The sequence below is a fragment of the Myxine glutinosa genome, chromosome 8, assembly GCF_964187855.1.
Source record: "Myxine glutinosa chromosome 8, kmMyxGlut1.1, whole genome shotgun sequence".
In the NCBI taxonomy this organism is placed as follows: Eukaryota; Metazoa; Chordata; class Myxini; order Myxiniformes; family Myxinidae; genus Myxine; species Myxine glutinosa.
The window spans coordinates 13,520,722-13,543,052 of record NC_136268.1 but is presented as its reverse complement, the minus strand read 5'-3'; the positions used below and the strand labels follow the sequence as shown (position 1 = coordinate 13,543,052).

The following is a 22,331-nucleotide window of genomic DNA, read 5'->3' as shown; positions in this document are numbered from 1 at the left end:
CTATTCTTAACTAATCTGATTGATTTTTGTGTCACTGAAGATCGATTTAACGCAACTTATACCAAGTCTGCACCACAATGGATTATCAAGGAACTTCAAACGACTTCTTCTTCTACGTCAATGGCACAAAGGTTTCCACATGACGATGTCTTTGCGGAATAGACATATCAAAATGAAGAGACACAGAACACATAATCTATATAAAATTGAGCAAGTGTTTGTATGCATGTACGAGTATGTGTGTCCCCTCTTCACCCTTTGGTTGGACAGCTGGCCTGGCGCCGCCCACAAATGTAACCTGAAATACTTCACCTAGAGTACACAGAGAACCCAAAATACCCTTTCCACCCACCCTCTCTACACGCCGAGGACCTACTAGACCAAGAAGACCCAGAGGACCCCCAAAAACCGGGAGGACCCAAAAGACTCTGAGGCCTCAAAGGACCTACCCAGAGGAACCAAAAGACCACAATGACTAAGACTAAAAAGACCAGGAAGATGCAATGGACCCCAAATACCCAAAAGACTGCAAAGACATAAAAGACTCTGAAAACATAAAAGGCCCCAAAGACCTAAAAGACTGAAAAGACCCAATAGACCCCAAAGACCTAAAATACCCCTAAGACCTTTAAAGACCCAAGAGAACCAAAATACCCTGAAGACCCAAAAGACCCCAAAGACCTAAAATACCCTAAAGACTGGAATTATTCCAAAGACCCTTAACAACCGAGAAGATCCCAAAGACCCTTAAAGACCTCGAAGACCCAAGAGAACCAAAAGATACTGAAGACCCAAAATACTCTGAAGACCCTTAAATACCCCGAAGACCCTTTAACACCCAGAAGACCCAAAGGACCCAGAGGACCCAAAATACCCCAAATACCCAAAATACTCCAAAGACCCTTAAAGACCCCAAAGACACAAAAGACCCAAAGACCCAAAAGACATTGAAGACCCAAAATATCCCAAAGATAATTGAAGACCCAAAAGACTGAAAAGACAAAAAGACCCCGAAGACCCTTAAATACCCAAAAGGTTGAAAAGACCCAATGGACCCCAAAGACCCAAAATAACCCAAATACCCTTAAAGACCCCAAAGATCAAAAGACGAAAAAGACCCCAAAGATCCAGAAGACCCCAAATATCCTTAAATTCCTAAAACACTCAAAATAATGAAAAGACCCCAAAGACTGAAAAGACCCTGAAGACCCTGAAGACCCAAAAGATCATCAAGACCCAAATGATTGAAAAGACCCTGTAGACTCAAAAGATCATCAAGACCCAAAAGACTGAAAAGACCATGAAGACCCAAAAGTCCCTTAAAAGGGAACCCAAACATTCCTGAAAACCATTGGCAATCATTAATCATCGTCTAATTTGAAGGGAATTTTTATTTATTTACCAATCACAAAGTGCCAAAAAAACCTTCAACTGTCGATTTTCGAGGTTGCCAGTGACGTCACATTGTGAACTCACTGTGATCCTAATCAAGAGGTATATAGAGAAACGGCGCATTGCGAGCTCGGATTCCGATACTGATTGGGGATGATGAAGGTGCATGGCCGTTCTTAGTTGGTGGAGCGATCCGTCTGGTTGATTCCGATAACGAGCGAGACTCCGACACGCTAACTAGTTCCGCGACCCTGGTGTGGCCGGCGGACTAACTTCTTAGAGGGACGAGCGGCTGCAAGCCGTGCGAGATGGAGCAATAACAGGTCTGTGATGCCCTTCGATGTCCGGGGCCGCACGCGCGCTACACTGGACGGGCCAGCGTGTACCTTGCCCTTCGCCGTCAGGCTCGGGTAAACCGCTGAGCCCCGTCCGTGATGGGGACTGGGGCTTGAGACAGTGTCCCACGAACGAGGAATTCCCAGTAAGCGCGAGTCATCAGCTTGCGTTGATTAAGTCCCTGCCCTTTGTACACACCGCCCGTCGCTACTACCGATCGGACGGTTTGGTGAGATCCTCGGATCAGCCCCTGCACGGGCCGTTCTCGGCTCGTGCCGGTGCGCCGAAAAGATGAGCGAACTTGACTGTCTAGAGGAAGTAAAAGTCGTAACAAGCTACTCTGATAGTAATTCCAATAGAAGACGATGAAGGGGATTGTGGAAAGAAGTTGTGCATGACTTGTTTGCAGGAAGAGTAACAAGTTCAATGTTTGTGAAGATTCTTGAATTGTGAGCGCGTTTTCTCATGCACTTTCCTCTCTCAGATTGTGGACCAGAATGTTGACCCAGAAACAACGTTGTTGTCATATCTTCGTAACAAACGTATCCTTCACGTTCAAGGAAACCGACCCAAATGTTAACTGATTACGCAGTTTAATATAAACTACTGGCTTCTTCACATTGGCAGTGAAACAGTGAAACTTGCTTGCATAGACTGATTGACGGTTACTGATTGACGGATTGACGGATTGACGGATTGACGGATTGACTGATTGACGACGGATTGACGGATTGCTTGCATAGACGGTTACCTTTTATCACACTACTTTTGTATCCATGCCTCTACTTTCCACATCCATGACTTTTTCTCTCAACTTGAGGAAATTGACAAGTTTTAAACAAAAGTTAATTTTTTAAATACGTACAAGTAAAAGTAATAAAGTCGTCTTTTCCTTAAAAACAATTGGGTTATTATGTTGTAATATTAAACCTTTTTGAGATATTTAACCAATAACTAATAAATATTATTACGTTTGTTCAGGGAGAGAGGGGTAGAGTGGGGGTGGTGGGGTAGAGTGGGGGTGGTGGGGTCTACAGCCTCATTGAAGTACATGTATATTCATGTAATTTTTACACCTTTTGAACTACTGGGTATAAAGTACATGATCTGCATGGGTATCCTGTATCTGCAAAGCACCACGATGGGACGATGTTATCTAACTCAGGTAGTACGTTTTATAACCGTCTCCGACAGGTTTATACAGTCACGTGAAAAAGTAAGTTCACCCCATGTAAAGTTTTGACTTTTTCAACATATTTCAACATACAGCTATTTGATCTTCATTTCAACAATATTGATAGATAAAGGTGATATAATATAACAAATATCATGAAACATTTACATTTTGTAGTCCATTGTATAATTTAAATAAACATAAATGCAAATTTCGCATGTGGAAAAAGTAAGTACACCCCGACATTTATCACTACTTCAAATACCTAAAATTAGAATCAGGTGCACCAGCTCAGGTGCACAAATTTGATCTACATCGGAGGTGTGCCAGGAGGAAACCTTTGCTGTCCAGAAAGAACATCAGGGCAAGACTAAAGTTTGCCAATGAACACCGAGGCAAAGACCAGCACTTCTGGAACAATGTGCTCTGGACAGATGAGTCAAAGGTAGAGCTATTTGGCCACAGTACCAGAAGACATGTTTGGCGAAAACCAAAGACAGCATTTGACAGCATTTGACCACAAGAACCTGATACCAACGGTAAAGCATGGTGGTGGAAATATTATGGTTTTTTTTTTTTTTTTTTTTTTTTTTTTTTTTGTATACAATATCGAGGCTCGTGAAAGAGCGAACATTAATCACACAGAAAGACAAACCGACACATAAAACATATAACATAGGGAGCGGTAGACAAGATGGGGAGAGAGGGGGAAGGAAACAAACACAACATTTGAGAGCAGGGACCGAGAGACATGGAGACATGGAGACATCGAGAGATCTGAGAGAGGGCGAGGGCTTTGGGGGGGGGGGGCGTGGGAAAGGGGCAGTGGGAGAGGTATAAAACATATGGACACTGCCAGGACTTCCAGGAAAGAAGTTGGAATTTCAAACAAGGTGGATCTGGGGTGAATTAGCGGGGGTAGAAAAGATCAAGGTTTTGGATGGGGGAAGATAAGAGATGGTGGTGAACAGCTGTTTTAAAGACCTGGAGGGAGGAGTGGGATTGAAGGGAGTGAGGTAGTTTGTTCCAGAGGCGGGAGAAAAGAGGAATGAAAGAGTGAAGGTGAGCGGAGAGCCGAGATTTCGGCAGTTTAACCATCAGAGGGTTGCTGGCAGATCTTGTGCGACCTGTAGGAATATTTGGGGGACAGAGCACAGAGAGAGCTGGGGGTGCAAGGCCGGAGAGGAGTCGGTAGAAGACAGAAAGACCACCTACCTGCCTGCGGTGAGTGAGTGAAAGGCCCTCAGAGATAGCTTCATCGCGGGAGATTCCAATAATTCTGAAAGCTTTGGTTTCAACAGCGTGAAGCCGAGCTAGGTGTGAGGCAGGAGCACCGGCCCATAGGGGAGAACAGTATTCCATTGAGCTGCGGATGAAAGCCTTGTATGTGGTGAGGAGCTCAGGTGTGCCGAGGAAGGACTTCGCACGACGGAGGATGCCCAGTCGGCGACTGGCTTTGGAGGCCAGCTTGGAAATGTGGTTTTCCCAAGAAAGATCATGGCAGATAGTGAGACCCAAAATCTTGAGCGACAGAACTTCTTGGAGAGGATTGTTGAGAAAGTAGATGGGAGGGTTGTCCAGTCGATCTTTTCGGAGAGACATAGTAAGAGTGTGAGATATGCATTGTCAGCTGTGAGACCTTATAGAGACAGGTGTGTGCCTTTCCAAATCATGTCCAATCAATTGAATTTACCACAGGTGGACACCAATCAAGGTGTAGAAACATCTAAAAGATGATCAAGAGAAATGGGAGGCACCTGAGCTAAATTTCAAGTGTCATAGCAAAGGGTATGAATACTTATGTCAATGTGATATTTCAGTTTTTTATTTTTAATAAATTTGCAAAACTTTCTAAAATCCTGTTTTCTCTTTGTCATTATGGGGTATTGAGTGTAGATTGATGAGGGAAAAAATGAATTTAAACTATTTCAGCAAAAGGCTGCAACATAACAAAATGTGAAAAAAGTGAAGGGGTCTGAATACTTTCTGAATGCACTGTATATTCCCCCTCTTCTACCATATAAGTCCCACCTCTTCTACCGTCGAAATTCCCGCTCTTCTTCTGCTCTAAATTCCCCCTCTTCTACCATCTAACTTTCCCCTCTTATAGCATCTAAATTCCTCCTCTTCTACCGTCTAAATTCCTCCTCTTCTACCATATAAATTCCCCCTCTTCTACCGTCTAAATTCCTCCTCTTCTACCATATAAATTCCCCCTCTTCTACCATCTAACTTTCCCCTCTTGTAGCATCTAACTTTCCCCTCTTCTCCCGTCTAAATTCGCCCTTATATACCATCAAAACTCCCCCTCTTCTACAATCAAAAGTCCCCCTCTTCTACAATCAAAAGTCCCCCTCTTCTACCGTCTATATTCCTTCTCTTCTACCATATAAATTCCCCCTCTTCTACAATCAAAAGTCCCCCTCTTCTACAATCAAAAGTCCCCCTCTTCTACCGTCTATATTCCTTCTCTTCTACCATATAAATTCCCCCTCTTCTACCGTCTAAATTTCCCCTCTTCTACTGTCTGAATTCCCCTTCTTCCACCGTCTATATTCCCCCTCTTATACCGTCTAAATTCCCCCTCTTCTACCGTCTAAATTCCCCCTCTTCCACTGACAAAATTCCCCCTCTTCTCCCGTCAAAATTCCCCCTCTTCTCCCGTCAAACGTCCCCCTATTCTACCATCGAAATTCCCTCCTCCTCTACCATCGAAATTCCCTCCTCTTCTACCATCGAAATTCCCTCCTATTCTACCATCGAAATTCCCTCCTCTTCTACCATCGAAATTCCCTCCTCTTCTACCATCGAAATTCCCTCCTATTCTACCATCGAAATTCCCTCCTCTTCTACCATCGAAATTCCCTCCTCTTCTACCATCGAAATTCCCTCCTATTCTACCATCGAAATTCCCTCCTCTTCTACCATCGAAATTCCCCCTCTTCTACCGTCTAAATTTCCCCTATTCTACCGTCTAAATTTCCCCTATTCTACCGTCTAAATTTCCCCTATTCTACCGTCTAAATTCCCCCTTATATACCGTCTAAATTTCCCCTATTCTACCGTCTAAATTCCCCCTCTTCTACCGTCTAAATTTCCCCTATTCTACCGTCTAAATTTCCCCTATTCTACCGTCTAAATTTCCCCTATTCTACCGTCTAAATTTCCCCTATTCTACCGTCTAAATTTCCCCTATTCTACCGTCTAAATTCCCCCTTATATACCGTCTAAATTTCCCATATTCTACCGTCTAAATTCCCCCTCTTCTACCGTCTAAATTTCCCCTATTCTACCGTCTAAATTTCCCCTATTCTACCGTCTAAATTACCCCTATTCTACCGTCTAAATTCCCCCTTATATACCGTCTAAATTTCCCCTATTCTACCGTCTAAATTCCCCCTTATATACCGTCTAAATTTCCCCTATTCTACCGTCTAAATTCCCCCTTATATACCGTCTAAATTTCCCCTATTCTACCGTCTAAATTCCCCCTATTCTACCGTCTAAATTCCCCTATTCTACCTGCTTCCGCGCTTTGTGGTTGCTAGAGTGACATGGCGTATTTTCCACGCTACAGCTCGAGTCGGCTATAATTTCTGCACTGAGATTCCAACGTTTTCATGTTGTTCCTGAGCTTCACACAGTTGGATTGACCGGAGCCAAGCTGGCCTGTGGGGAGGGTGGTTGTGGAGCATGTACCGTCATGGTGTCTCATTGTGACCCAGGGAGTCGACATATTCGGTAAGTCTCATAATAGTAATAACTCGTATCAGACAAAACAGAATCGAGCAAATCTCTTTCTCTTGTAATGTCGTTTTGGAGTCTTATTTAACAAGATGTCTTTCATGGGTTTGAATCTCTGCCCAGCTATAAACTGTTGTCAATTTGTCACATTTCCTTTTTATTGTCTACAATAATATATACAAGGAATTACACCTCAGGAGGAGGACATTTGACCCATAATGCCTGCGCTATTTATTCCCCCTCTTCTAAATTAATTGACATTTGACCCATCAGTATGTCACAAGCACTATGCGGTTAATACCTGCCTTATTTTGATGTAACGCTCTGTATGTCACAAGCACTATGCGGTTAATACCTGCCTTATTTTGATGTAACGCTCTGTATGTCACAAGCACTATGCGGTTAATACCTGTCTTATTTTGATGTAACGCTCTGTATGTCACAAGCACTATGCGGTTAATACCTGCCTTATTTTGATGTAACGCTCTGTATGTCACAAGCACTATGCGGTTAATACCTGTCTTATTTTGATGTAACGCTCTGTATGTCACAGGTACTATGCTGTTAATACCTGTCTTATTTTGATGTAACGCTCTGTATGTCACAAGCACTATGCGGTTAATACCTGCCTTATTTTGATGTAATGCTCTGTATGTCACAAGCACTATGCGGTTAATACCTGCCTTATTTTGATGTAACGCTCTGTATGTCACAAGCACTATGCGGTTAATACCTGTCTTATTTTGATGTAACACTCTGTATGTCACAAGCACTATGCGGTTAATACCTGTCTTATTTTGATGTAACGCTCTGTATGTCACAAGCACTATGCGGTTAATACCTGCCTTATTTTGATGTAATGCTCTGTATGTCACAAGCACTATGCGGTTAATACCTGCCTTATTTTGATGTAACGCTCTGTATGTCACAAGCACTATGCGGTTAATACCTGCCTTATTTTGATGTAATGCTCTGTATGTCACAAGCACTATGCGGTTAATACCTGCCTTATTTTGATGTAACGCTCTGTATGTCACAAGCACTATGCGGTTAATACCTGCCTTATTTTGATGTAACGCTCTGTATGTCACAAGCACTATGCGGTTAATACCTGCCTTATTTTGATGTAATGCTCTGTATGTCACAAGCACTATGCGGTTAATACCTGCCTTATTTTGATGTAACGCTCTGTATGTCACAAGCACTATGCGGTTAATACCTGCCTTATTTTGATGTAACGCTCTGTATGTCACAAGCACTATGCGGTTAATACCTGTCTTATTTTGATGTAACACTCTGTATGTCACAAGCACTATGCGGTTAATACCTGTCTTATTTTGATGTAACGCTCTGTATGTCACAAGCACTATGCGGTTAATACCTGCCTTATTTTGATGTAACGCTCTGTATGTCACAAGCACTATGCGGTTAATACCTGCCTTATTTTGATGTAACGCTCTGTATGTCACAAGCACTATGCGGTTAATACCTGCCTTATTTTGATGTAACGCTCTGTATGTCACAAGCACTATGCGGTTAATACCTGCCTTATTTTGATGTAACGCTCTGTATGTCACAAGCACTATGCGGTTAATACCTGCCTTATTTTGATGTAACGCTCTGTATGTCACAAGCACTATGCGGTTAATACCTGTCTTATTTTGATGTAACGCTCTGTATGTCACAAGCACTATGCGGTTAATACCTGCCTTATTTTGATGTAACGCTCTGTATGTCACAAGCACTATGCGGTTAATACCTGTCTTATTTTGATGTAACGCTCTGTATGTCACAAGCACTATGCGGTTAATACCTGTCTTATTTTGATGTAACGCTCTGTATGTCACAAGCACTATGCGGTTAATACCTGTCTTATTTTGATGTAACGCTCTGTATGTCACAGGTACTATGCTGTTAATACCTGTCTTATTTTGATGTAACGCTCTGTATGTCACAGGTACTATGCTGTTAATACCTGTCTTATTTTGATGTAACGCTCTGTATGTCACAAGCACTATGCGGTTAATACCTGTCTTATTTTGATGTAACGCTCTGTATGTCACAAGCACTATGCGGTTAATACCTGTCTTATTTTGATGTAACGCTCTGTATGTCACAAGCACTATGCGGTTAATAACTGTCTTATTTTGATGTAACGCTCTGTATGTCACAAGCACTATGCGGTTAATAACTGTCTTATTTTGATGTAACGCTCTGTATGTCACAAGCACTATGTGGTTAATACCTGTCTTATTTTGATGTAACGCTCTGTATGTCACAAGCACTATGTGGTTAATACCTGTCTTATTTTGATGTAACGCTCTGTATGTCACAAGCACTATGCGGTTAATACCTGTCTTATTTTGATGTAACGCTCTGTATGTCACAAGCACTATGCGGTTAATACCTGTCTTATTTTGATGTAACGCTCTGTTTGTCACAAGCACTAAGTGGTTAATTCCTGTCTTATTTTGATGTAATGCTCTGTATATCACAGGTACGATGCGGAAAATACCTGTCTTATTTTGATGTAACCCTCTCTATGTCACAGGCACTATGCGGTTAATACCTGTCTGACTCCCATCTGCTCTTTGCATGGTAAAGCAGTTATCACGACAGAAGGGATTGGTAACTCAACCAGCCGGTTGCACCCTGTGCAGGTAACTCACGACTGTGCTTGTAACTCACTCAATGCTAGAAAGCAGTGGCGAAGTGATGGTTTGTGGCGCTCGGGGTGAAGGTAAAAAATATCGCCCCCTGCAGATAATGACAGTCAGAAGTTCCTATTGAGGGGCCATATGAAAGAGCTTATGCTTCCCCAGACGGATCAGAAGCAGAGCCCTGGAACATGTTCAAAATGAGAAACTATTTAGTTATGATCTCCTGACATGATCAGGCTTATTAACTACAAAGAATCCTGAAGAATTCCTATTTTTCTAAACACGCATCGCCATGTTAAGGTGCATAGAGCAGTTTAATAGGTCCTTCCATGACATGGTATTCCTATTACAAAATAAATAACAAAAACAATGATGACATTGTAACAAAGCATTTATTAATACTAATAATATTAACAACAATAATAATATTCGTACCATTTGGCAATAATAAAACGAACGTATCATCCCTGCCCTAGTCCAAGCAGACCTGGGCTTGGTAAAAGGTAAACTAATGCTGAAGCGGGACAGCAGGCAGGTATGCTACAAGGTAGTTAACAACAACTACATCAAACATGCATGCAGCATGGTGTAGTATTTCTATGCAGCATGGTGTGGTATTTCTATGCAGCATGGTGTGGTATTTCTATGCAGCATGGTGTGGTATTTCTATGCAGCATGGTGTGGTATTTCTATGCAGCATGGTGTGGTATTTCTATGCAGCATGGTGTGGTATTTCTATGCAGCATGGTGTGGTATTTCTATGCAGCATGGTGTGGTATTTCTATGCAGCATGGTGTAGTATTTCTATGCAGCATGGTGTGGTATTTCTATGCAGCATGGTGTGGTATTTCTATGCAGCATGGTGTGATATTTCTATGCAGCATGGTGTGGTATTTCTATACAGCATGGTGTGGTATTTCTATGCAGCATGGTGTGGTATTTCTATGCAGCATGGTGTGGTATTTCTATACAGCATGGTGTAGTATTTCTATGCAGCATGGTGTGGTATTTCTATACAGCATGGTGTGGTATTTCTATGCAGCATGGTGTGGTATTTCTATGCAGCATGGTGTGGTATTTCTATACAGCAAGGTGTGGTACTTAACCGATTAACAAACTTCTCGCTTCTCGATAACCGCTTAACCGATCAATGCGAAACTTAAAACATATGATCAACTACCTAGGCAAACATTTGATTAAAATAAGCTGATCCGAAACACAATATGGCCACTTGTGAGTTCATAATACAAAAAGTGGGCAATATCTCAAAAAATATGAATTATAGACACATTGCAGTTGCACCTTATTAAATAGGACTCATTTGGCACAGCAGAAAGTGACAATCCCACCAGAATTGGGCAATGCACTTTGTCACTACACACATTATCACAAAACACATTGTCACTATACAAATTTCCACTGTGCACTTTGTCGCAACAGACATTTTCTCTGCAAACATTTTTGCAACACACATTTTTGCGAAACACATTGTCGCTTTACATATTTTCATAATACACATTGTCGCGATACATAATTTAGCCAAACACATTTTCGCAACACACATTTTCGCTATACACTTTGGCACTATCCACATTTTCACGATCCACATTTTTGCTACACACATTTTTGCTTTACACATTGTCGCTTTGCACATTTTAGCGAAACACAATTTCACGATACATATTTTTGCCATACACTTTTTGCTATAACATTTATAATGCTATAACATTTGCTATAACATTTGCATTTGCTATAACATTTGCTTTGCTATAACATTTGCAATCACACAATACACATTTTCACTGTACACATTTTTACAATACACATTTTCACTATTCACATTTTAGCAATACACATTTTCACGATTCACATTTTCGCAATACACATTTTTGCGATACACATTTTTGCTGTGCACATTTTCGCGACACACATTTTCACAATACAGATTTTCACTTCACACATTTTCGCGACTCACATTTTCACTGCACACATTTTCGCGACACGTTCACTATACACATTTTCACGATACACATTTTCGACATACACATTTTCACTGCACAGATTTTTGCGATACACATTTTCGCTACACATACACTATACACATTTTCATGATACACATTTTCGCCACACACATTTTCACTTCACACATTTTCGCTACACATTCACTACACATTTTAACGACACACATTTTCACGATACACATTTTCGTGATACACATTTTCACGACACACATTTTCACAATACATATTTTCATGACACGCATTTTCGCGACACACACATTTTCACTGCACACATTTTCGCAACACACATTTTCGCTCTACATTCACGATACACATTTTCACTACACATATTTTCACTACACACATTTTCGCTACACACATTTTAGCTACACACATCTTCGCTCAACACATTTTCGCGATACACGTTGTCGCTATACACATTTTCGCAACACACTTTGTCGGTGTACACATACTTGCTATACACATTTTTGCGAGACACATTTTCACGATAAACATTGTAGCTATACACATTGTCGCAATACACATTGTTGCTATTCACTTTTTCGCTATTCACTTTTTCGCGATACACATTTTTGCGACACATAGTTTCGCGACACACATCTTCACGATACACATCTTCACTCAACCCATTCTCACGATACACATTGTAGTGATACACATTTTCGCTATACACGATGTCTCGATACACTATGTCGCTATTCACATTTTCGCCATACACATTGTCGCCATACACATTTTCGCGATACACATCGATGCCACACATTTTCACGATACACATTTTCGCCATACATATTTTCGCGATGCACATTTTCGCGACAAACATCTTCACTCAACACATTTTCGGGATACATATTGTAGCTATATACATTGTCGCTATACACATTTTCACAATACACATTTTTGCTGCACACATTTTCGCTACACACATTGGCGCTGTGCACATTGTCACGATGGACATTGTCGCAATATACTTTGTCAATATACACAGTCGCGACACACATTTTCACAACACACATTTTCGATATACACATTGTCACTGCACACATTTTCTCGATACACATTTTCACGATAGACATTTTTGCGATACACATTGACGCTATACATATTGTCGCGATACACATTTTCGTGATACACATTTTCGCGACACATTTTCGCTAGACACATTGTGGCTATACACATTTTTGCTACACACATCTTCGCTCAACACATTTTCGCTACACACATTGTCACTATACACATTGTCGCTATACACATTGTCGCTATTCACATTGTCGCTATTCACATTGTCGCTATACACATTGTCGCTTTTCACATTGTCGACATGCACTTTGGCGCTATTCACATTGTCGTTATACACAATGTCGCTATAGACATTGTTGCTATGCACTTTGTCGCTATTCACATTGTCGTTATACACATTTTTGCAACACACATTTTTGCTCAACACATTTTCACGATACACTTTGTAGCTATACACATTTTCGCTACACACATTTTCCTGATACACCTTTTCACTATACACCTTTTCGCTACACACATTTTCACTCAACACATTTTCGCTACATACATTTTCGCTCAACACGTTTTCGCGATACACCTTGTAGCGACACACATTTTCGCTATACACATTTTTGTTATGCACATTTTCGCTCTTCACATTTTTGCGATTCACATTTTCGCTATTCACATTCTCGCTCTACACATTGTCGCTATACACATTGTCGCTCTACACATTGTCACGATACACATTGTAGCTAAACACATTGTCACTATACACATTGTCACTATATACATTGTCACTATACACATTGTCACTATACACATTGTCGCTATACAAATTGCGGCTATACACATTCTCACAATACACATTGTCACTATACACATTGTCACTATACACATTGTCACGATACACATTGTCACTATACACATTTTCACTATACACATTTTTGTTAAACACATTTTTGCTGTTCACATTTTCGCTATTCACATTTGTCGCTATACACATTTTCGCAATACACATTGTCGCTATACACATTGTCGCTCTGCACATTGTCGTTATACACATTGTTGCTATACACATTGTCACGATACACATTTTCACTATCCACATTTTCGCTGTACACATTTTCACGAAACACATTTTCGCTACACACATTTTCGCAACACACTCTGTCGGTGTACACATATTTGCGATACACAATTTCACGAGACATATTTTCGCGACAAACATTGCAGCTATACACATTGTTGCAATACAAATTTTCGCGTCACACATTTTCACTGTACACATTTTCGCTACACATTCACGATACACATTTTCACAACACACATTTTCGATATACACATTTTCGCAACACACATTTTCACTTCACACATTTTCGCGACACATTCACTCTACACATTTTCATGACACACATTTTCACTGCAAACATTTTCACTGCACACACATTTTCACTGCACACATTTTCGCTACACACATTTTCGCTCAACATTCACGATACACATTTTCACGACACACATTTTCACTGCACACATTTTCACTGCACACATTTTCGCTGCACACATTTTCGAAGGACACATTTTCACGATAAACATTGTAGCGATACACATTGTCGCAATACACATTGTCGCTATTCACATTTTCGCTGTACACTTTTTCGCGATACACATTTTTGCGACACATAGTTTCGCTGCACCCATCTTCGCTATACACATCTTCCCTCAACACATTTTCGCTATACACATTGTCGCCATAATACACGTTGTCTTTATACACTTTGGTGCTATTCACATTTTCGCAATATACATTGGTGCTATACACATTTTCGCGATACACATTTTCATGATTCACATTTTCGCGATACACATTGACGCTATACACATTTTCGCGATACACATTTTCGCGATACACATTTTCGCAATGCACATTTTCGATAGACACATTGTAGCTATACACATTTTTGCTACACACATCTTCGCTCAACACATTTTCGCGATACACGTTGTCGCTATACACATTGTCGCTATTCACATTGTCGCTATACACATTGTCGCATTTCACATTGTTGCTATGCACTTTGTCGCTATTCACATTGTCATTATACACAATGTCGCAATAGACATTGTCGCTATGCACATTGTAGCTATACACATTGTCGCGATACACTCTGTCGCTGTTTACATTTTCACGACACACATTATCGCAACACACATTTTTGCTCAACACATTGTCGCGATACATTTTGTAGCGATACATATTTTCGCTACACACATTTTCCTGATACACCTTTTCACTATTCACCTTTTCGCGATTTACATTTTCGCTATTCACATTCTCGCTCTACACATTGTCGCTATACACATTGTTGCTCTACACATTGTCGCAATACGCATTGTCGCGATACACATTGTCACAATACACATTGTCGCTATGCACATTGTAGCTATACACATTGTCGCGATACACTCTGTCGCTGTTTACATTTTCACTCAACACATTTTCGCTACATACATTTTCGCTCAACACATTTTTGCGATAGACTTTGTAGCTACATACTTTCGCCATACACATTTTTGTTATGCACATTTTCGCTCTTCACATTTTCGCGATTTACATTTTCGCTATTCACATTCTCGCTCTACACATTGTCGCTATACACATTGTCGCTCTACACATTGTCGCAATACGCATTGTCACGATACACATTGTCACAATACACATTGTAGCTATACACATTGTCGCTATATACATTGTCACTATACATATTGTCGCTATACAAATTGTGGCTATACACATTCTCACAATACACATTGTCACTATACACATTGTCACTATACCCATTGTCCCTATACACATTGTCACTATACACATTTTCGCTATACACATTTTTGTTATACACATTTTTGCTGTTCACATTTTCGCTATTCACATTTGTCGCTATACACATTTTCGCAATACACATTGTCGCTCTGCACATTGTCGTTATACACATTGTTGCTATACACATTGTCACGATACACATTGTAGCTTAACACATTGTCGCTGTACACATTTTCGCTCAACACATTGTCGATATTCACATTTTCGCAATACTCCTTTTCGCTATACATATTTTCGCTGCACACATTGTCGCTGTACACATTTTTGCTCTACACATTGACGCTACACACATTTTCACTCAACACATTTTCACTATACACATTGTCGCTATACACATTGTCGCTTTTCACATTGTCGCGATACACATTGTCGCTATTCACATTTTCGCTTTACACATTTTCGCCATACACATTTTCACTATACACATTTTCGCAATACACATTTTCACTACACACATTTTAGCTCAACAGATTGTCGCTATACATATTTTCACTGCACACATTTTCGCTAAACACATTTTCACGATACACATTTTCACAACACACATTTTAGCTATACACATTTTAGCTATACACATTTTAGCTATACATATTTTCACTATACACATTTTCACTGCACACATTTTTGCTATACATATTTTCACTGTACATACTACTTTTGTGGAACACTTCTTGTTCCTACAGCGAGGACTGCCACATATAGATAAGTCAGAGGTATAACAATGGATGAAATACAAAAATATTCGAAATAAAAATCAATATAAGGTAAACATTTATCAATATAAAAATGAACAATTTTTAGGGCACGAGTTTATCCTGGCTGTTTTGGGCAGATAAAACAACAGGGGATTATTGTTATACACTTCTATTATTCCAATAATGAGAATATAATTAACATGCATTGAACATTAGTCAGGGAAACATATGAAAATCTGTTCACTAAATTGTTACCAAAAAATTTCTTCCCCAATATGTTTGTAAAGGTGTGTAATAACATGTGTTAAAATGTTGAAGGTCAACTCCCGTGGGAAACCCAGAAAAAAAGCTGTTGAATTCGGGTACCGAAAAATTATTTTCGAGAATTTTTTTTTTTTTTAATCGGCCCTTATGTAACTTATGAGGGGTCAAATAAGGGTTTTTCATGATTCTGAGTTGATTGTTAACATTTCTATTTCACCACAGACACTCCTTTGTGGAAAAATAATTTCTAAATATATCTCATTTTCTACTTTGCAGGACATGGACTCTAGCAATATGGATGAAGACTTTACTCCACCTGTGCTCAATTGCTTCATCTGTGCACACTCGGATACACCAGCTGAAAGGCTCATACAGGCAACTCCAAAGGGATACTCAACTTTATTGAAACAAGTAGAAACTGTCGAAAATGTTACTGTTGTGGAACGTATGAAGGAGGCTCAAAAGGAAGGAAAACTGAGGTACCACCAGAAGTGTAAAAATGATCTGTACAACAACTTTGTTGCAACCACCAAGAAGTCAGCTCAAGCATCAAAGGCAGAGAAAGAGTCATCAAAGTTGAAGAGAAGACGCACTACTTGTGAGTTCAGTTCATCAACTGGCTGCAGTTCTAGAAGATCACAGTCAGTTGACCTCCTGTATAAGGATGTATGCATTCTTTGCAACCAACCAGCCCAGCTCTACAAAAATATTCCAGCACAAGCTAGAAAGAAATACAGAGTGCCAGATAATTTGACTGCAGATACACTGAAGGCAAGCTTGCTGAAGACAGCACGGAGTCGCGGGGATGACTGGGGCACTGAAGTCACTGGACGCCTGGAAGGGATCAATGACTTGGTAGCAGAAGAAACACTGTACCATTTGCGATGCAAACTTATGTTTGCGAGAGGTGACAGTTTGTCCAAGACTGATGAGGAAGGAAAAAGGAAGAGAGGACAGAGGAGTATTGATGAGGAGCGAGAGGCAGTTTTTATTGAATTCTGCGAATGGTTAGACTCAGAATTAGAGCATGGGGTAATGAACATGGACCAAGTCCATGAAAAGCTGCAGGAGTTTGATCAGGCACCAGAGAAGAGCCTTTCTTATTCAAAGCATTGGCTAAAGATAAAACTTCTAGAGAAATACGAAGACACCTTGTATTTCACAACACAGGAAAGAAGGGCAGATGTACTCTGTCTCAAAGATGGCACCGACAATATTCTGCGAGTGCATCATGCTAATCTTGACCATGGAGATGAGAAGACTCAGATCATAAAGACGGCACTCAAGTTCATATCCAATGATATTGCCTTGATTGATTTAGGTCCAAAGTCATACCCCACCACACACAGTATGACTGACATCGATAGTCAGCTGACACTTGTTCCTGCAAGCCTTCAGATGTTCTTGAGACCGATTGTCAAGACAGACGAAAGAGTTGCCGTTTGGGGGCAGAATTTTATTAAGGCCTGTCGACCTCGGTCTGGAGTATTGCCACACCAATTGGGGCTTGCCATACAACTTGATCATAGATTTGGGTCAAAATGGATGCTCAACAAGTTCCACCGGCTGGGATACACTGAGTCTTACACGGAGACACAAAACTACAAATACTGCTTCCTTAATAGTAGTAGTGGAGATGATGTTCCAGATACTTCTGGCACTCTTGACACCATTGTGGAGGAAACCGATGAACAGATCAATGATGAGGTTGTGGTTGATGCTGCGCTTGAGGATCAATCAGTGATGACAGCCAAAGTGCCAGCCAGTGAAAGTGAATTGTCAAGTAATGATCAGGTGGTCTTTATGGAGGTTGGGGAAACAAACAATGCAGTCACTCAGTTTGTTGGAGACAATATGGATTTAAACATTGTCTCTATTCACGGAAACACTCCCTTTCACTCAATGGGTTGGATCGAAGTCACCTCTCCGGCACCACCTTTGCCAGATCCACAGACAACAGCAGCTTTCCCCCGGGTGAAGTTGAAGGCACTCGACAAAGCTAAGATCCTGAGAGGAACTGAAGTAAAGATTATTCCATTTACGAACAGGAAACAGATAGGAACGAACGCGATCATGTTTCTCCCCCTCGCTGAGCTTTCCTCCTCCCTGGCTCATGATCAGCCACTCCTCACTCCAGGTGACACACTCTGGGCAGCGGGGTGGGTGATCAAAGCCAACGATCCTGAGTTCCCACACTCCAACTGGAATGGCTGGATGAAGAGAATCCATGCTAATGATGCAAAGCAGAGCACACAGATCGAGTTCCTCCCAGCTATTGCAGTTCACGAGCTGTAATTGTCATGGAGATTGCAGCAACCGGCGATGCAGCTGCAAGAAGAATGGGGTCACGTGCATCTCGGCCTGTGGAGTCTGTAATGGCATTACATGCAGAAACTGCAGTCATGATGTTGTTGAGTCTGAAGAAGACATAGACAATGACTGTTGAAACTTCTGACATTGTGAATGAGAAATAACTCTTGAGTATTATATATGTTTGTGAAATAAAACTACTTTGTGTGTAAATGTAAAAGTGAAAATATAAATGTTAACAATCAACTCAGAATCATGAAAAACCCTTATTTGACCCCTCATAAGTTACTTAAGGGCCGATTTAAAAAAAAAAAAATTCTCGAAAATAATTTTTCGGTACCCGAATTCAACAGCTTTTTTTCTGGGTTTCCCACGGGAGTTGAACTTCAACATTTTAACACATGTTATTACACACCTTTACAAACATATTGGTGAAGAAATTTTTTGGTAACAATTTAGTTAACAGATTTGTGAAATATCTCATAAAATGCCCTTACTACATCTCAAATGGCAAGAATGCTTCAGTTTTTTTCTCATTGTATAAACTATTTGTGTACATTGACATTTCTGCTCTGAAACCCCATATTCTATGTCCTATGTGTCTCGTGTCATGCTAGGAGTACATAGTAATGTTCAATGGCTCACAGTGTGGATTCTGTGATTAAACCACATATTATATGTTCTGTGTGACTCTTGTCATGCTCGGAGTGCATAGTAAAGTTCAATGGCTCACCATGTGGATTCTGGGATTAAACTCCATATTCTATGTCCTGTGTGTCTCGTGTCATGCTCGGAACGCATAGTAAAGTACAATCACTCACAGTGTGGATTTTGTAATTAAGCTCCATATTCTAGGTCATGTGTGTCTCCTGTCATGCTGGGAACTCATAGTGAAGGTCATTGGGTCACAGTGTGAATTCTGCTATTAAACCCCATATTCTATGTCCTGTGTGTCACATGTCATGCTAGGAGCTCATAGTAAAGTTCATTGGCTCACAGTGTGGATTCTGTGATTAAACTCCATATTATATGTCCTGTGTGTCTCATGTCATGCTAGGAGCGCATCGTAAAGTTCAATGGCTCACAGTGTGGATTCTGCACTCCTGGGTTTGTGATGTCCATGTATTCCTTGCTGAGAAACAGCCCAGCCCCAAACCAGCAGGAGCTTTCCGAGGCATTCCAAGGTAAATATTAATTTAATAATGATAACGCCTGTTTTAATTGTTGTAAAAATTCAAAGCAAAATCCTTTTGAAGGAATGCCAAACGTGTTTCTATTTCACAATATTTTAATGGCATAGCCCATAGGGCAAAGCCGTCTAGAACACTGTTTTTTCAGTCCATATGTATGTATGTATGTATGTACGTCTCCTCAAACGTGTACCAATCAGCGCTGAGGATCTGTTCACATGACACAGTGATGTGATTACGTATGTTGTCATAACAGCAGTACGGCGGCTGAGGGCTGACTCTGCACACCGCCATTTTGATTCCAATTTCGGTCAGGCCGAACATGTCATCGGACCTGTCATATATCACAATCGCCATGCTCTACCTTAATGTTTTTCATTCGGTGTGAAACACAAACAAACCGATTGTTAAAATGACCATCAAATATCGAAAGCATAGGTGTTACGGATCTTCCAGCAACACAGTAGAGGAAAAGCAAACGGAAATCGAGAGCACTCGTCTACCACAGTAAGAATGTATCGGCGCCCCCCCCCCCCCCCACACCCTCTGAGGCTGGCAACGGACCCTTGAAGTCAACATTCAAACATTCCCATGGGCAGCTGGCCTGAATCAACGTCCCCATAGATGGTTTCTAAAATCTCAGTTTGACTTCGGCGCACACGGGGCATGACTTGCAGAGACGCCGAACGTCCTCTATAGAAAAAGGCAAATTACTACTGCGCACGAAATGAGCTAATCGCGTGACCCTGGGGTGTCAGAGCGAATTATGAATATCCCTTAAATCGCCGGTGGTCATTCCCGCGCAGACAGGTTGGGACAAAGTGTCGGCTGCCAGATTATCTCGTCCCGGTCTGTAGATGATGTCAAAACTGAAGTCAGCTAATTCCACACGCCAGCAAGCGATTTTCTCATTTTTAATCTTGTGTATGATGGCCGTCATACATGAACGCAACCGACTGTTGGTCTGTGATTAATTGGAAACGTTTCCCGAGAAGGAAATGGTGCCACCATCTGACAGCTTCAATGATCGCTTAAGCCTCCTTTTCTATAGCGGAATGTCACCTTTCACTATCAGACAGGGTACGAGAGAAAAAGGCGACCGGTCTCCCAGCCTGATTGAGAGTCGCAGAAATTACGCAGTCCGAGACGTCTGTCTTGATCATAAAATGAATACTCTCGTCGATCGAGGTCAGCACAGCATTAGCTATGATACGAGGCTTTATTTAAATCTATCTCAACATACCCTATGTAAACAGAACAAAGAATAATGTCAGAACTACAGCAAAGATTCTACCAGCATTTCATCGTTCATAAGCAAGCTAATTATGCATTCCCGCGTCATACCTTTCTCGAGCGTCTGCTCACAACAAACATAAATCATCCAATAATTAATACTGAAACATTTCTATCATCACATGTAATATTTGTGTTCTTCTCATGAGCAATATATTGGAGATTGGTGCCTTCATGAAGATTTTGATAAGAAGAGACCAGAACGGAGATTTGTCATTACAATGCATGTTATTTAACTATCTTGACAATTAAAAGGATGAGGGACAAATTTAAATTGAGATGCCGGCAATAACTTGCCTACTCTTCAAGATAGACATCTCATGAACACTGAAAGTCCAAAATGGACTTCCACACCACTCTTGCAGTGGCCGGGAGCTTTCTGGCGGTGGGTTTCATCGGCAGGGTTTTGAGCAAGGATCGTGATTGAAGAATGCCTGAAAACTTGCGAGTCGTGAGTGGTGCCATATTCTTGGCTCTGCATTTTGCCTTCGGGTCCGTGTTGTCCTTGGGCTGCTGGCTAGACGGGAACTGTCCTGGATTTCAACGGATTTGGTTCCTGGCTGCACTCCTGGCTCTCCGTTGCGCACCTGACTTTGTTGCGCAACTGGCTCTCTGTTGTGCACCTGGCTCTCTGTTCTGCACCTGGCTCTCCATTGCGCACCTGGCTCTCTATTGCCTACCTGACACTCAATTGTGCACCTGGCTCTGTGTTGCACACCTGGCTCTGCATTGCACACCTGGCTCTGTGTTGCATGCTTCTCCTTGGATTTGTCAGCGACGTTTTGGATCTGCCTTGGCATCACAGAGGGGCACTCCCTTCCTGCCACGGCTGCCCTCCCTCTGGTCATGACTTGATCTGCTCGCCATCGGGCCCACCACCATGCTCGGTCCTGTGCCTCACCGCCCCTCCACCCTCTGCTTGGTCGGCGTGTGCCCTTGGTGTTTTCTGCTGTGTGTGCATGGGACTTCTTCGTGTTTTTCTGCACAAACGCTGTGGGTATCGCCAGAGTTGTGGGAGGAGGTCGGGGAGATGGTCAATGTCGCAGCCTCCATAACTTCTTCGGTCTAGTTAAACTTCATGGGAGGCTTGGTACAGCTTTATTACCTCTGCCACCAAAGGTGGATGGAGGTTATATTTTCACCCCTGCCTGTCTGTTTGTCTGTCTGTCTGCTTGTCTGTTTGTCTGTCCGTTTGTGAACAAGATATCTCAAATAGTTGTGGACGGATTCGGACGAAATTTGGCAGAGAGGTTGATTCGGATCCGGCTACTAGAATTTTTAAAGTGATTCTTCACCATTGGGAGATAGAGCCAAAAACAACGATACATAGCAGGATATCTCAAAAAGTTGTGGATGGATTTGGACGAAATTT

The 22,331-nt window shown here is 41.3% G+C and overlaps 1 protein-coding gene across 1 annotated transcript in view; it reads left to right on the top strand.

The window, feature by feature from the left end:
- LOC137432197 (xanthine dehydrogenase/oxidase-like) overlaps nt 1-22,331 on the top strand; it is a 289,186-nt gene that overhangs the window by 60,890 nt on the left and 205,965 nt on the right. Inside the window, exons 2-6 of the mRNA XM_078782947.1 lie at nt 41-131; nt 2,213-2,270; nt 6,547-6,643; nt 9,198-9,306; nt 19,534-19,660. Of these exons, the coding sequence (XP_078639073.1) occupies nt 78-131; nt 2,213-2,270; nt 6,547-6,643; nt 9,198-9,306; nt 19,534-19,660 (445 nt within the window). The 5' untranslated portion in view covers nt 41-77. The remainder of the gene's footprint in view (nt 1-40; nt 132-2,212; nt 2,271-6,546; nt 6,644-9,197; nt 9,307-19,533; nt 19,661-22,331) is intronic.